General features: G+C 34.8%; 1 protein-coding gene across 3 annotated transcripts; it reads left to right on the top strand.

Annotated features, from left to right (window-relative positions):
• LOC138331467 (protein phosphatase PTC7 homolog) lies at positions 1–16140 on the top strand. 3 transcript variants are annotated; one of them, XM_069279116.1, is made up of 7 exons: positions 1–368; positions 3102–3281; positions 7662–7676; positions 8943–9126; positions 9671–9794; positions 10230–10356; positions 11009–16140. In XM_069279116.1, exons 1-7 carry the CDS (start codon positions 149–151, stop codon positions 11065–11067), a joined length of 909 nt encoding a protein of 302 aa, XP_069135217.1. In that variant the 5' UTR covers positions 1–148; the 3' UTR covers positions 11068–16140. The 3 variants fall into 3 exon arrangements, with proteins under 3 accessions (XP_069135217.1, XP_069135216.1, XP_069135215.1); XM_069279115.1 differs by lacking the exon at positions 7662–7676 and adding an exon at positions 7279–7293; XM_069279114.1 differs by lacking the exon at positions 7662–7676 and adding an exon at positions 8840–8854 and having other exon boundaries at positions 2–368.
• Positions 16141–16689: the final 549 nt, after the last annotated feature.

The following is a 16689-nucleotide window of genomic DNA, read 5'->3' as shown; positions in this document are numbered from 1 at the left end:
TTGTGACGTCAAACTTTGCCAATGTCCTACACACAAGATGGAGGTTCATTCGACGGGGGACACTCGAGGGGGCCTTACAACGTAGATCCGAAATAATGTGCGTTTCGTGACGGTTTATTTTACGTGGTGTCATACAAACAGAACTGTCATGCAATCTTTAGCCCTTTATGGACGATTTTTCTCTCGAGCTTTTGTAACGAGTCTAGGACTAAACCCCGAACGTCAGATAAAAGCGAGAAAGGATTTTCACCTTGTCACAGGGTCTGCGGGATTTTCGAAGTCCCTAACAAAGACACAGGGTCCAAAACAGTGGACTTACGGGGACGATGCTTATTTCATCACCAGGAATAAAGTAGCGGACGTTTTAGGTAAGAAATAAGAATAATGAGTTGCCTGCTAATGTTACCAAAACACGTGATACGTTTGTTATTGTTGTTTTCTTCACTTGTGTACATAGAGCGCCCTCCACAGAGGTCACGTTTGGGGGAATACACATCGTAAATGTTTTGTTTACTTTTTTGGTTTGTTTACAAGTCATCCACGTGCTTTGTAATGTCAATTTTTGGGGTGTATGCTTGATATGTGTATGCGGTCTAGACTACCTTTTTCAGTTGATATCACTGCTTATATAATCAGCTAGTTTATTATTATACCACCATCATCAGATGGTGGGCTATTCAAATTGCCTTTCATCCATAGTCTGTCCATAACAATGCTTGTTGCCGCTATTTCTTGAGAAGAACTCCACGGATATTTCTCAAATTTTACATGTATGATTCCTTTGGTCCCAAGGAGTGTCTTTCTGATTTTAAGACTAATCGGGAAAACAATATGGCCGCCAGGCAGCCATCTTGGATTTGATAATTCAAGTTGTTATCAATATTTCTGTAGAAGAACAGGAAAATAAACATTCCTGTCGAGTGCCCCGACCAGGAATCGAACCCGGGTCTCCGGCGTGGAAATCTACGGCTCTACCGACTGAGCCAAAGAAGCATGCTCCGTCAGCTGAGTGACAGAGACCGTATTTAACACTATTTACAAGTCACACCGACCCGCTCCTTTTACATTTCTCAGAAAGACTGAAGGGATCAATATCTATCTCAAATTTCATATGTAACTTATATATGTTTGAAAACCAGATCCCTCTTTCCATTGTCAGACATAGTACTGAAGGGATCTTTTTCAAATTTCATGTGCTTGTTCCCCTAGGGCCCTATAGTTGTGCACATTATTTCATTTTGGGACCAATCGATGACCAAGATGGCCGACAGGCCGCCATCTTGGATTTTGATAGGTGATGCCACAATAATTATTTTTATCTTGATGCTGCGATGTGGTATTTATTAAATTCTATCTTTTGAATTGGCCTCGGAATATGCATGATCCCGTGTAAAAATCCTGATGAGATCTTATATATACAAATATTCAAGTGGGTCCTGTTAATTTGGACATATATTTTGCATTATTGAACATAAATAATTTTGCTTTCTCAATGAACAAAGAAGTACAGTTATCCTCATTTTTCTTTAGATTTTTACCAACGTGTTCAGAAGTATATGATTAATATTAGTATTATAATAACAGTATAAAACCAAAACTGATATACCTAAATGCATGGTGTAAATATTTCTTTTCATAAAAAATGTAATATGCTAATTATACATTTTGTCCAGGTAAATTATAAGTTGACTATACTGTACATGGTTGAATATAATTCAGAAGAAGTTTGCGGTCCATAGCAATTCAATGTTGTTTATATATGATTTAGTTCAATTTTCTGTAGTCACACCGATCTGGGAGCATGCCAGTTTGATGTAATGTTTATAATTAGTTTTTATCATACGATCTATTTTAGGAACTACATATATATACCTGTTCTTTTAGCTTCCATGCCAAAGTCCACATTAATAAAATGAACAGTTGATATAAGTAATAATTTTAAGTAAATATATAGTTTATAATCCGACACCATAGATATTATGGTGGATTTAAGTTTTTCGTCCATAATTTGTGTTAGTAACCACTAAAACTTTGAAGTGTAGTATAATGACCTTATAAGGACCTTAAGACCTTTCTATCTATGAAGAGTATTTGAATCTACCACCATCTGTGAGTAGAGAAGAAGACTTTTGAAATTTTAGTCAATTTTACCCCTTTTGGCCCCTCCCACAGACCCTGGGGGGTGGGGATCACATAATGGACCTTTTTAACATTTCTTCTTGGACTCATTCATTCTTCAGACAGATTTGAACACAATATGTCCAAATGGTAGCCATCTTATAATATATATAATTATTTAGATTTTGGCAAGATAGTTTTGGCATATATATTACCAGAATTAGTCAGAAATTTACACAAAACTCAGTAATCAAAATAATAGTAAGTTTTCAGGCATATAGCGACAGGTTCAAATGAAGACCTGGCAAATTGGCAATTTAACAAATCACCAATTAATATAGTCATGAGCATTCACCCCTGACATATGTCATTATGAAGGATATTAACTTACTAGGGTTCCAGTTGAAGCCGTCCATATATATATTTTTTTAAGCATAGAAAATGAAAAGGACCCCACTTTTTTTCTTCAAATCTATTCCAATTATATCTAGGGAATCCCATTTTTTTCTGAAAAGGACCCCATTTATAAAACACCCAGCGCAAACCTAGCCTTTGAACTAGAAGATTTTAAATGTATCTTCTGTGGTGAATGAGTTATATAGGTTCAAGGTTACAAGGTGCAACGTTAAACTGTGTTGGAAAATTACATCTTCAACAATATAATCAGCATCAACATTTTCAGATGTTACCCTAGTCTTACTTCATATAGGCTCACAGAAAGTCTCTAGAATATTATCTCGAAAATCTGGCTTTAATAATTTCGAGATTTTGTCACATGAATAGCTAGCTCAAATATGTCTATTCTATGTACTTTTTCAAACAAAGGATTGGGGATTTTTTTTAGTTAATTAGTATTAATATTATGTTAATTTTGTTGACAAATTTCTAATTGGCGATTTAAATTATAGGATCTGGTCGTATTTACATTATTTGCAAGACTTATTAACTAACCCCAATGTATTTACCTGGCATGTATTTTCTAGGTGTAGCCGACGGAGTAGGTGGATGGAGAAATTATGGTGTGGATCCATCGACGTTTCCGGAAACCTTGATGACCACATGTGAACGCATGGTCAAAGAAGGAAGATTCAATCCTAGGACGCCAGAAAAAATTATACAGGCCAGCTACGAGGAAATTCAACAACAAAAACTCCCCCTGATTGGTATGTTTCTATAGTTCAATCACAGGTTGATGACGCGCGCAAAAAAAAAAAAAATACTAAAAATACTGAAAGGTGGTTGTTTACTTAGCCCTGTATCCCATTTCCAGAAAATGGGGTAATTAATTTTAAAATGCTCTGAACACCATAAAAATCATCCGATCTGAATATTTTTTAGCTTACATTGAAGACAATTCCTTACTGGTCACTAAGGTATATGATATGATGGGATTATGGGCGAATTTTATTTCATATCAAAAGTTGAATTACGAGGATTCGTGTAAAAATCGTTAGTCGGAAAAGTACACACTACATCCCCAGGTCACGATTCCCTAATGAGCACAGACCGAATAAAATCGCCATCCATTCAACGAATGCATCCCTGAAGTGCAGATCCTCAATATAAACTCACTTACTTATAAAAATTGCACATAAGTATCCCTTAGCGATCCCCACGCTCCATTTATTGTCATGCAGAACAGATGATCACCGATCTCGGCCATTTTTTATCTGTCGTCTCCGATTTGATACAAGCTCTCTGATTGACTCCTAGGAGCGAGTGGACCAATCAGAGAGCTTGTATCAAAAAATTTTCAGGGAAAAAAGTAGCGGCTTATACTCCGGAAAATACGGTAGATATACCTGCAGGGGAGGTAACTCTGCTGATAGAAATAACCATCATTCAGCCAGGGTTTATTTTTGTGACAGATATGATAATTTGTTGCATATCAATCAGTAGCTAGCATGTCCAGAAAGTTGGGTTGGGGTTATCCTTAGGGACTTGATTCTGCTTCACCAATTATTTTAATAATATGGAAACAAATTCATGCCACTATAATTACCATAGTCTCATAGTTATAATATATATAATGTAAAAGAGAAAGTACATTGAAGCTATGAGCTAATGTGGTTATGCATGATCATTAATTTAATTTAAAAAAGCTTCTGTCATTGTTAAAATCATTCTTCCTTGAATTGAAATAGTATAATCTGAAAATAATCTGAATTGGAAGGAAATAAATAATATTAGTCTGACCACGGAATTTAACACTCACAATGCACATGTACATATACTTTATATGTACCTCAGTGTATGCATGTATTATATACACATAGATGCAAAAGATGATAAATTGTCTGACATTTTGTATAAAAGAATTCTGTACCAGTTACAGGCTAATAAGCTAGAATTGATGTGCACTTGTCAGTAGGAGCTCTAGGATCTAACATGTGTACATGCATGTAGTACAATTTTACAGGAAATAATATGACACTTGAAAGTATAATTTTAAAATATCATAATTATATAATCAACATACATGACTTTACTAAGCTATTCTTTACACCAAAGTGATTCTCATCACTTTGGTGTTTATCATAAACACTTTCCGGCTTTCTCTATGTATTTACGGATAGTTATACATGCATAGTAAATGTACATAATTTATTATATGTATAATTATACTGGAATTGCTTTAACTTGGACTATTAATGAAGATATAATGTAAATATAATCTCTTCATACTGTTTGTATCTTTGACTATATAAATGTAATAATTAGAATCTAAATTTACAAGTATTAAATCTTCAAATATTTTTTTAGACATTCAAAAGGTCATGATCAGGCCTACTTTGACGAGGATTTTAAGAACAACACGTTCCTTTCAATTTAATGCAGCTGTCAACTTTCTAATAATTACTTTTAGGATTGCAAGATCGGTACTTCCATTAAAACAAATAACTTATTAGATAAATCAGGGATTGAAAATAGCAATAATCCTTTAGTCCCAGACTAATGAAAAAAATCTGAAGGACTAGTTAATATTGTGGTTTTTTCTGTCATTTGATACTATTTAGATCACTGGAAATCAGGATGCAACAGAAAAAAATGTATTTTTCAGAGGTTTTTTCTCCATAATGGTATGGATACAAATAAATTGATGCCAAAACTAACCAAAATACTTATGAAAAACGTTAAAAGTGGTACTGGAAATACTAAGGAAATAAGTGAATTTTTCGTCCAAGTCAGTTAATTCCTGCAGCGTCAAGACTAGTAACAATGACACTATATATATAGCTAGGACAGGATCAATATATTGATATACTGATATTTATTTATGTATCAGTTATTAGAAACATTGCAAATATGGATATGCAAACATGCTGTATATCGCTGTATCGTTTTAACAACTCATCCTACTGTTTTCGTTATAGATATAGGAAATTCCCCCCAAAAATTATTCCAAAACATCATTATAGATCAAATGCTTTCAATCAAAAGGAAGTCTTTAAAATAAAGCATCTGTGTCACCTAGATGGTTTCGAAATGCCTTTTCATGACTAAGAATACGTATTGACATGATGTATAAAGGATAAATTGATTTTTGCCAGGTTGTAGAATAATGTTTTTTCAAAAATTGTCCTTTATTGTCACAATATTCAAAACACAGTGTTCAACTGCGTTTGAAAAAGGTCCACTACATCATCATTATGTATCATGTACATGTATTGTTTCAGTGAATTGTCAATATGTATCGTATTGTTTTAGACCCCTGTACCCAAACCTATAGACTAGAGCAACAGACTAGTAGTTTGAAATTTGTACTAGTCTATTGAACTAATGTAACTGCTTAACGTCTGTTTCTAACTGTGTGAATTACAAATTACAAGGTGATCACAGCTGTGTCAGGTAAAATTACATAATCACTTTCACTTTGAAGACAGAATCAATATGAAGATATATCATGTTATGTATGCAGTTTATCTATTGAATGTTAGGCTAGATATTAAAACACATGCTGTGAAGAGAAGCGGATTGAGGATTTAATGTTGAGGAGGAAGAAAAAGAACTTGATTTATTCAGAATTCCCTGTAGGGGTTACATGAAACATTAAACCAGATCTAGATAACATTGACATTTGATCGTACAAGTCATTACCCCGATAAGCTGTGCGTTAAGTAGCTATACTACTTCACAGGTACTTGGCCTAATAGCTTTAAGGCAGCCGGGTTACACCTGAGAACAGACACATGTCGGCTGTGACCATGTATTACAGGTTACATTTTGTCCTTTAACTATATGATGTATATGTGTCTCATTACTTTATATAAATACTATAGAAAGATATGCATCTGATATTTGTTTTATACCCTCCAGTTTTCAACTTTGAATTAACTACATAAATACATGTATTACCAATATATATATATGATATCCCAGGGTTTTCCCTCTAATGTTGACATTGAAGTTCCTTGGACTTCTATTTTAGAAATTGCATAGTCCCGTACTAAAACATGGCAGACCGATGTGTTTTGCTAAAAAATAAAATTCCCGGCACTACAGTACACAAATTACTGCAGATTTGGATCAATTATCTTACATTGTGATGACTTAATATCATTATATAAAATAAATACATCAAAATGCTAATTGCTACTTAGTAGTTCATTTGCATTTTGAATGCATTTCTCATCAAGTCCCAGGTTCTCCCATCAATTTGTTGTCATTTTGGCATCAGAGATGCAGAAAACCTGCTTCAGGTAAAAGCCTGATTTGTTTGTTTACAGGCAGCAGTACAGCCTGTATTGTATCCCTATTGTTTGTTTACAGTTAGCAGTACAGCCTGTATTGTATCCCTATTGTTTGTTTACAGGCAGCAGTACAGCCTGTATTGTATCCCTATTGTTTGTTTACAGGTAGCAGTACAGCCTGTATTGTATCCCTATTGTTTGTTTACAGGCAGCAGTACAGCCTGTATTGTATCCCTATTGTTTGTTTACAGGTAGCAGTACAGCCTGTATTGTATCCCTATTGTTTGTTTACAGGCAGCAGTACAGTCCTGTATTGTATCCCTATTGTTTGTTTACAGACAGCAGTACAGCCAGTATTGTATCCCTATTGTTTACATGTACAGCAGTCAGTACAGCATGTATTGTATCCCTATTGTTTGTTTACAGGCAGCAGTACAGCAGTATTGTATCCCTATTGTTTGTTTTACAGGTAGCAGTACAGCCTGTATTGTATCCCTATTGTTGTTTACAGGCAGCAGTACAGCCTGTATTGTATCCCTATTGTTTACAGGCAGCAGTACAGCCTGTATTGTATCCCTATTGTTTGTTTACAGGTAGCAGTACAGCCTGTATTGTATCCCTATTGTTTGTTTACAGGCAGCAGTACAGCCTGTATTGTATCCCTATTGTTTGTTTACAGGCAGCAGTACAGCTGTGTATTGTATCCCTATTGTTTGTTTACAGACAGCAGTACAGCCTGTATTGTATCCCTATTGTTTGTTTACAGGCAGCAGTACAGCCTGTATTGTATCCCTATTGTTTGTTTACAGGTAGCAGTACAGCCTGTATTGTATCCCTATTGTTTGTTTACAGGCAGCAGTACAGCCTGTATTGTATCCCTATTGCTTTGTTTACAGGTAGCAGTACAGCCTGTATTGTATCCCTATTGTTTGTTTACAGGTAGCAGTACAGCCTGTATTGTATCCCTATTGTTTGTTTACAGGTAGCAGTACAGCCTTGTATTGTATCCCTATTGTTTTTTACAGGCAGCAGTACAGCCTGTATTGTATCCCTATTGTTTGTTTACAGGTAGCAGTACAGCCTGTATTGTATCCCTATTGTTTACAAACATCCTTGGGGAAGGGGAACAGAACTTGTATAAAGTTTGGCTCTGACCCCTGGGGGCAGGAGGGGCGGGGGCCCAATAGGGGAAATAGAGGTAAATCCTATAAATCGCTACTTGTTTTAGAGTTCTGCATGGATTGTGACCAAATTTGGCCACAAACATCCTTGGGGAAAGGGAACAGAACTTCTATAAATGTTGGCTCTGACCCCCCGGGGGCAGGATGGGTGGGGCCCAATAGGGGAAATAGAGGTAAATCCTATTGCTACTTGTCCTAGAGTTCTGCATGGATTGTAACCAAATTTTGGCCACAAACATCCTTGGGGAAAGGGGAACAGAACTTGTATAAAAGTTTGGCTCTGACCCCCCGGGGCAGGAGGGGCGGGGCCCAATAGGGGAAATAGAGGTAAATCCTATAAATCGCTACTTGTCCTAGAGTTCTGCATGGATTGTAACCAAATTTGGCCACAAACATCCTTGGGGGAAGGGTAACAGAACTTGTAAAAATTTTGGCTCTGACCCCCGGGGGCATGAGGGGCGGGGCCCAATAGGGGAAATAGAGGTAAATCCTATAAATCGCTACTTGTCCTAGAGTTCTGCATGGATTGTAACCAAATTTGGCCACAAACATCCTTGGGGGAAGGGGAACAGAACTTGTATAAAGTTTGGCTCTGACCCCTGGGGGCAGGAGGGGCGGGGGCCCAATAGGGGAAATAGAGGTAAATCCTATAAATCGCTACTTGTTTTAGAGTTCTGCATGGATTGTGACCAAATTTGGCCACAAACATCCTTGGGGAAAGGGAACAGAACTTCTATAAATGTTGGCTCTGACCCCCCGGGGGCAGGAGGGGTGGGGCCCAATAGGGATATTGTATCCCTATTGTTTGTTTACAGCCTGTATGTATTGTATCCCTATTGTTGTTTACAGGTAGCAGTACAGCCTGTATTGTATCACTACACACAGAGAAGACCACACTGTGTATGTATTGTATCCCTAGTTTGTAGGCAGTACAGCCTGCTAATCAGTACAGGTATTGTATCACTACACAGAGAAGACCACACTGTGTACACAGCTAATCTTGGTGACAGCGGTTTCCTCATCATCCGCGACAGTGAGGTGATCCATCGGTCTGTGGAGCAGCAGCACTACTTCAATACTCCCTTCCAGCTGGCGGTGGTCCCTCACAGCCAGGAGGGGCAGGTCCTCAGTGACAGGTATATATATTACTTAATCCAAATGATATCCAGAGTTTTCTCCCTTGTAATTAAAATAGTATTGTAAATGCCACTGTTATTGGCAGGAAAATCATGATGATGTCATGACAGAAACAATAAAATGACTATAGGATTTTTAGGTGCGGGTCTTTGGAGCTTCCGCTGGATTTCCGTATTAAATTTTTATTTGAGATTCTTTAAAATGCAGGTTGTTGTTGTTATGTGATAATAAGTATCTTAAATTTGTGTCCATTTTGTATGAGAGTTTATAAAACTTTCTCGGAAGTTTCATTTTTAGCTCACCAAGACTTACAAAATTAAAAACGTATAATTCTCATTACATAAAATCTCATATGAAATGAATATTTATTTAAGATCCTTAATTATTATATATCATACATTGTAATTTAAGTGTCAGGGAAAGGAAGACTGTACTTTTTGAAACAGCATTTCATTTATGTTCATTGTGAATCTCCAAGTTTAGCATACAGATTAAATTTTGTTGATCTAACACACGTTGTTGATGGTTCTGTTGTTTTTACAGCCCTGCCATGGCCGACAGCACGTCGTTTAAAGTAGAAGAAGGAGACATCCTTTTACTAGGTACAGACGGCCTGTTTGACAACATGTGTGAAGACATGATTGTAGATCACATCTCTAAACTTAAGGTAAGTTGCTGAGTGTTATCATGGTATACAGTTGCTAGCTATAGATTTAGACTAAAAAGTCCTTATTGAATATAAATTAATTGCATATTTAAAAGATTTCTTGGAAAAACTTACAGTTAAAAGGTTCCCATTAACAGGGAAATAGTAATGACCTGAAAGTCCAATATCTAATTATCAGTACCAATAACTTGCATCATTCGTTTGATTGGAATTTTTTGCTCCCCTGGTTTTGCAAGTTTTGAAATACTGTTTTCCTTGATAATTAACACTGATTTCTGCATTGATACCGGTATACATGATTTTATGCATTGTTTCAGATAGGAGAAATCAAATTAAGAGAGAAAATGTAACTTGTGTATGATTTTGTATGATTATGTAAGCGTTTCAAGGCAAATTTTGCTGCCATTCTCAAACAACTCTTATTGTTACAACCAGGACCACCGAGCTGATATACAAAAGACAGCCAACAACATGGCAGAGGAGGCACTCTCATTATCTCTGGACCAGGACTACTTATCTCCCTTCTCTCTGTCAGCCATAGACGCTGGGATCAACCTTAAAGGTAAGTTTTCTTACCTAAGTTATCTAAAATTTCTGACCGAAGTTATCTCCCTTCTCTCTGTCAGCCATAGACGCTGGGATCAACCTTAAAGGTAAGATTTCTGACCTAGGTTATTTCCCTTCTCTCTGTCAGCCATACACACTGGGATCAACCTCAAAGGTAAGATTTCTGACCTAGGTTATTTCCCTTCTCTCTGTCAGCCATACACACTGGGATCAATCTTAAAGGTAAGATTTCTGACCGAAGTTATCTCCCTTCTCTCTGTCAGCCATAGACGCTGGGATCAACCTTAAAGGTAAGATTTCTGACCTAGGTTATCTCCCTTCTCTCTGTCAGCCATAGACACTGGGATCAACCTTAAAGGTAAGATTTCGGACCCAGGTTATCTCCCTTAGACACTGGGATCAATCTTAAAGGTAAGATTTCTGACCTAGGTTATCTCCCTTAGACACTGGGATCAATCTTAAAGGTAAGATTTCTGACCTAGGTTATCTCCCTTCACTTTGTCAGCCATAAGTGCTGCGATCAAATCTGAATGTTAACTTAAAAAATTCAGAGAGGATGCATCTCGTAACAGTGAAAGATATGTGTTATATTATTATTTTTTTTTTTTATGTTATATTATTTTTTTTTTTTTTTTTTTAATTTACAGGAGGCAAACCAGACGATATAACAGTAATCCTTGCCAGAGTTGCTGTGCTAGATACGTAACACTTAATTAATTAGACTTAGACACAAATAACTCAGTCAGTGAGCTACTTTACTCACTGGTATTACATGTTATTTCACAAAGTGTGAAGTAAGAGAAAAATATTTAATTGCATCAGGGTCAAATTTCATTTTTCATACTGGATGAAGTAAATACATTATCATTTTACTTTTATCAATAGTGGTAAAAAAGTCTTTCTTTTTTTATCAGTTTTATGAAGAAAATATCAAAAGGATTAAAACATAACATGAGTCACAGGATAGGGAAATCTCAACCATTGTGAAAAAATTTTGGCTAGTCATGATCAGTGCGAGGCTTGCTGAGTGAAAACCAGCCAAAAACTTAAACAAAGGTTGAGATATCTTGATCTTGACAAACTCATGTTTGATTATTTCTCTCATATCTTGAAGAAAAATAATGAAAGTTTCCTAAACATGTATTAAGAATTTTTTGTCACCGAATAATAAAGGAAATGTTCAGCATGAAATTGACAATGCCATTGAAACTTTGTAAGAAATATGTAGATGGCACAATGTATTAACTTGCATTGTTGCTATTAGATTCCACCACAAACCTTTGTAATACTGATAAATGATATATATATATTACATGATGTACTTTTTTCTGTACTAGAAATTAACTTGTGATATTATAATGTGATTTTAATAGTTAATAGTTAATTCATAAGACTGTGTATGCATGGTTATTACAATTAAGCTAGCTTGTGAGTTAAGTTTGATAGGCTTATATGGTAGTGATATAGCATTACATGTATATACAAGTTATCTCTTCTAGATCTGGAATAATTATAAATTTCACTTTACAAACAGAGTGTAGTGAAGTTGTTTTTGAGGCTATGTTGAGGGTGACAAATATAGTTCTAGATCTATTCAGTGGCAAATTAAAGTGGACTGACGAAATGATGTACTGTGAAGATGATAACTGATCATGAGCGCAGGAATTTTACATAAACATAATCATTGGCTCAGCTAGGAATCAAACTTGGGACCTCAGGGTTAGTGGTTACTGATAGTCCAACACTCAATCAATTGAGCTAGAGAAGTTCTCCCTATCCGAGAGGTATATTGCAGCTTGTATTGACCAGGATTATGTATAGATATGATAGATGGGACTAACTTTGTCCCGTTATCAAAGTAAAAAGAAATCATTGGCAGTTCTATTATGTAGACACAAGGAAATATTATTAAATTTTCATAACAAGATCAAGCTTGGTTTTTACAAGCCTTATGATGATGACGGTAAATACCTCTCAGCGTTCTCTTTCAACTTTGCATAAATATATTTTAGGATTCTCTGGACCAAATCATGTGCCATTTTCAAGATGATCCAGAAACCTGTTTTACACATTAATCTAACTCATTGACCCTCAAACCTTTCAGTAAAGAATTCAAATGTGTCTTCAGGGGTGATCAGGGAAACCATTTAAAGAAAAGTGAGGCCGTTTCTAAGATTCACACACCAAATTATTTACACAGTCTTTTGTGATGACTTTTAAATTACAAAGTGCTATTTTTCATGTCAAACCTTTGCAGATTATATATAGTTATTAACTTCGTTTGTGAACAAGGTCAAACCAAGGTCATTTAAATCATGCTGTTATGTTATGATATCAATATAAATGTAGATAATATCTGTTATGCTTTTGATTTGTTGTGCAAGGTATACGTAGAAGGATATATGTTAGTAAGTACATATATGTACAGTGTACGTGGTATTGTTTGTGTGTTCAAAATATAGGGTTTCGAGATCCCAAAACGACGTAGGTATAGTACAATTTACCGTCAATTAGTCCCACCTTCCGGTGATTATGACGTCATGAAACTCGCGTCAAATGATGACGTCATAATCACCGGAAGGTGGGACTAATTGACGGTAAATTGTACTTTACTCACATCGTTTTGGGATCTCGAAACTCCCGTATTGTATGTGATGTAAATTGTATTTACTAAAAACAATCCTTTTTCTGTAATTTTTAATGAAATACATGTACCATAAGAAGAACAAAGAATCCAACTTGTTTTTATGCATGGGATGGGGTAGAGTGTATATGTATTAATATTTATTCTTTTATACCAAAGTGTAACCACAAGGTTAAATAAATACAGACACTGTCTTAAGAGGCATGCAATTAAATACAAGTGCAAGTAATTAGGTACATAGAATCAAGTGCTGAAAGCCTGACATACATATACATTTGTAACCCATTGGAACTTTTGTTAATTGTATGGAATTCTCCAGCTTTAGAAATCCAGAATTAATTTAAATTTGGTTTAAATTTTTACCACTTATGATATGTTTACTATATCCTACAATTCTAATACATGTACTGTTTATAACTTGGCATATTTAGCCACTATGGATAAGTTCCAGATTATATAGGTTTTAAAAACTATAATTAAGAAGGAAAATGCCATACAATCAGATCTGAATAGATGGAGATCCATATAAGAGAAGGGCTGGTTTTGACAGGTAACACTGTACATGTACAGTTGTATTCTAAGGAACTTGTAATACACCGATTCCGGGATACAAGGAACTCTTCTAAGGAGGAGGTAGAAAACGTTGATTTGGTCAGGTGACCGCGAACAATTTAGGGCACATTTTCATGGCGGTGACACTTAAAGGCAGAGAATACCAATATCCGAGTAAAGGTCTTCATCGGTAAGAATTGCTCGATAACGGATCTATGATAAATTTTTATGTTTTGTGTTTCTTATTTGTTATTGAATTTTGGAAAAAAGTACCAATGAAAGCTATGAAATATTGTGAGTGAGATGTCATATAACGTTGATTTCCAACTGCTATGCGATAGCTCAATTTGATGCTGTAACTTACATGTCATTTCCACCCGTGTACAATCATTACAAATGCCGCCATTTTGTTTCAAATGTTCTCTAAATAAAGTCACGTGGTGATGAAAGTCACATGACTAAACTGACTGAATGTTGTATTCCGGAAACGGCGTATTGTATAAGGTCACCTTACTTTTAATTTGTCTAATAATTAGCAATATTTTGAAAACAAAATCTTTTATACAGTATTATGGCAGTTTAGGTGATCTCTAATAATGATTAAACGAGTGTTTAAAAAAAAATCTACTCTTGAAATCATCAAATCTGGAAAAGTTTTACCTTGTTACTGTGTGTTGTGTGCACTATCATTTTTATTTTAACTATGAAATATGCAATTTCAACTATAGCCATGAACTAATTGCAGTTTCATTTTGATTTTTGTTGTATCCAGAAGGAATTGGATAATTTTCATATTGACAGATCTCATAATAAAGGGAGAAAGATTCTTATACAATACAATGTAAATATTATTTGTGTGTAGCATATTATATTGTACATAATTTAAAGTGGTAGAGGTGTAGTGTATATTTCACTCATTCAGCCTGATAGAGAAACCCTTTCAAATCTAATAATACATGTATCACAAATCAGGGAGTTTTTGTGAAATAAGCAGGTTTCATTATTTAATGATAGTTTAACCTCTAAAGGAACATCATGCATTAGTATGCAGAAATTTTTGAAATACAGAAAAACGAATTGTATCTTTATATCTTATTTTCAAAAATTTAAATTCTTTGAAAAAAAAATTTAAGTTGCGTTTTGAGTTTTGAAATGTTAAGAGACTTGCATATTCGGCTGTTGAGGGTTAATATTACTTGTTTTGTCATTAGTTTTTGTGCAAATAATGTCATTTTCGTTGATATTTCTGACACTTGAGTACCAAGGATGAGCAATATGTAAATAATGGAGAATGTATTTCAGAAATTTAGGAGTACGGTAATCATGATGTCCATCAACTTGTGTACACAGAATGTATAGAAAAGTTTGGACTGAATGAGTTAGCAGCGTGATATGTTAGATGTAAATGTAAAAAGTGTATCTTGTAGAATTTGTATATTTCACCGAAAAGAACTAGAGAAGTTGGGGATGTTTCATGATATTCATATAATATAAACATGTTGAGAATTGTATATATTTTGTGTTTGGTGATGTTAAAGAATGATTTCAGGAAATTATATACACAGTGGATATATGTGTGTAAAACTTTGTGTACTTGTGTAAGGAAAAATGTTCAATGCAATGTTTCGTAATTTTTGGTTTTGAAAAAACCCCAGAGACAGTGTATTTTTTATTTACAGTCTTCATTTAAGTTATTTACATTAATTCTAAACCTTGAAAAGACAACATAAGACTTTTACAAAGTTCTAATTAACAAAATGTCATAATAAGAATACCAAAATGATATATTCAAAATCATGTGTGCTGTGCATTTCTGTCAGATTTTTAAAGTTTTAATGCATCTCAATTTATTTCCTAAGACAAATGGGTTTTCTTCATGAAGAGCATTTCTTTTTAAACATGGTTTCCAAATTTATTGGGCCTACCAATTTGTCTTTCTTCGTTAATGTGTCTCTTCTAGTCATAGTATTCGTTAAAACTACATGTAGCTTTAATATTTGTTTCCGTGTACTCTGTATTTTAGTTTGGTGTCTTTGTTTCAGTTGAATTTTTTCCTTCGTAAAATTTTTCAATAACTATTGTTAAAATGTTGAATTTTACACACAATATAGAGACAAACTTTAACATTCCCCTCAAAAGAGTCATAATAATTGATATAAACTTCATGCTGTGAATTGCTTACTATTGTATGCAACAATTAGCTTTGGTATCATGGAACTTATTTTTTTTTTACCCAGCAAGTAACAAATGCAGTAACCTCCATGGATTGGCTAACAATCATATAAAAAAAAAAAAAAAAAAAAAAGAGAAATTTTCATAATATCGTCCTTTCTATGTACTAATGCTGGCATTACTCTAAGGTATTTCTCACTCTTTAGTGTTGTGTCAAACAGAAAAGTTTAGGTAAACTACACAATAAACTTTGTAATAGTTGTGGTACTATGTAAAAGTTTTTCCTGGAAGATCTTCATGTTAAATCAGTTGGAGAATACATGTGTAGAATGAATGTAACTGTGTTTTTTCTTGAATCACAAATATGTGGAATGTTTGATGAAAAATAAAATTTGGAATATCAAAACAAAATTGTGTTGTCTTTTATTGGTTGTAGTTATGGATTAGAGTCACGGTGACCAATTGAATTTGTTAAGGTGTCAAAAAGATGGATTGACGTCAAGAGTGCTTATAGCGCCAAACATATTACCACTAGTCCTCCACCTATAAGCTACAACTTCAAATCCTTATTTGGACAATCGACAGGTACTGACCATAGGTCTCCACTGCCTAAATAATAATAAATAATAAATATCTGCCATAATTTTCATACTGGCGAATTCGAATCAAGAAGAGCTTTTCATATGTCATTCACCAACAAAAGTTACCAATTGGTGACCATCTGGAAATCCTTCAGGAATCTTCCTTCATCTTTGGATTTCCTTAGCCATCGAGTATAAATTGGATTTTTGACCCTGTGACCTTAAAAAATGTCAAGGTCAAATGTTTTACTAAAACTTTTCCCAATCCATCCCAGCATGGCCGCAAGCAAAAGTTCCAGTTATCAGACCTTTGGACCCCATACATATGGTTATTCAAATGTTGAAACCATTATATTATATACATGTAAATTGAAGATAA

This window comes from Argopecten irradians, chromosome 9, assembly GCF_041381155.1.
Source record: "Argopecten irradians isolate NY chromosome 9, Ai_NY, whole genome shotgun sequence".
Lineage (NCBI taxonomy): Eukaryota > Metazoa > Mollusca > Bivalvia > Pectinida > Pectinidae > Argopecten > Argopecten irradians.
Note: the sequence above shows the minus strand (reverse complement) of the source record. Positions and strands in the feature narration are given on the sequence as shown.

Excerpts from the sequence above, each read along its gene's own strand:
- LOC138331467 (XM_069279116.1), top strand. The coding sequence starts at position 149 with ATGCAATCTTTAGCCCTTTATGGACGATTTTTCTCTCGAGCTTTTGTA. Across the intron at positions 9,127-9,670 it reads GGGCAGGTCCTCAGTGACAG|CCCTGCCATGGCCGACAGCA; the intron begins GTATATATATTA and ends TTGTTTTTACAG. Across the intron at positions 10,357-11,008 it reads CGCTGGGATCAACCTTAAAG|GAGGCAAACCAGACGATATA; the intron begins GTAAGTTTTCTT and ends TTTAATTTACAG.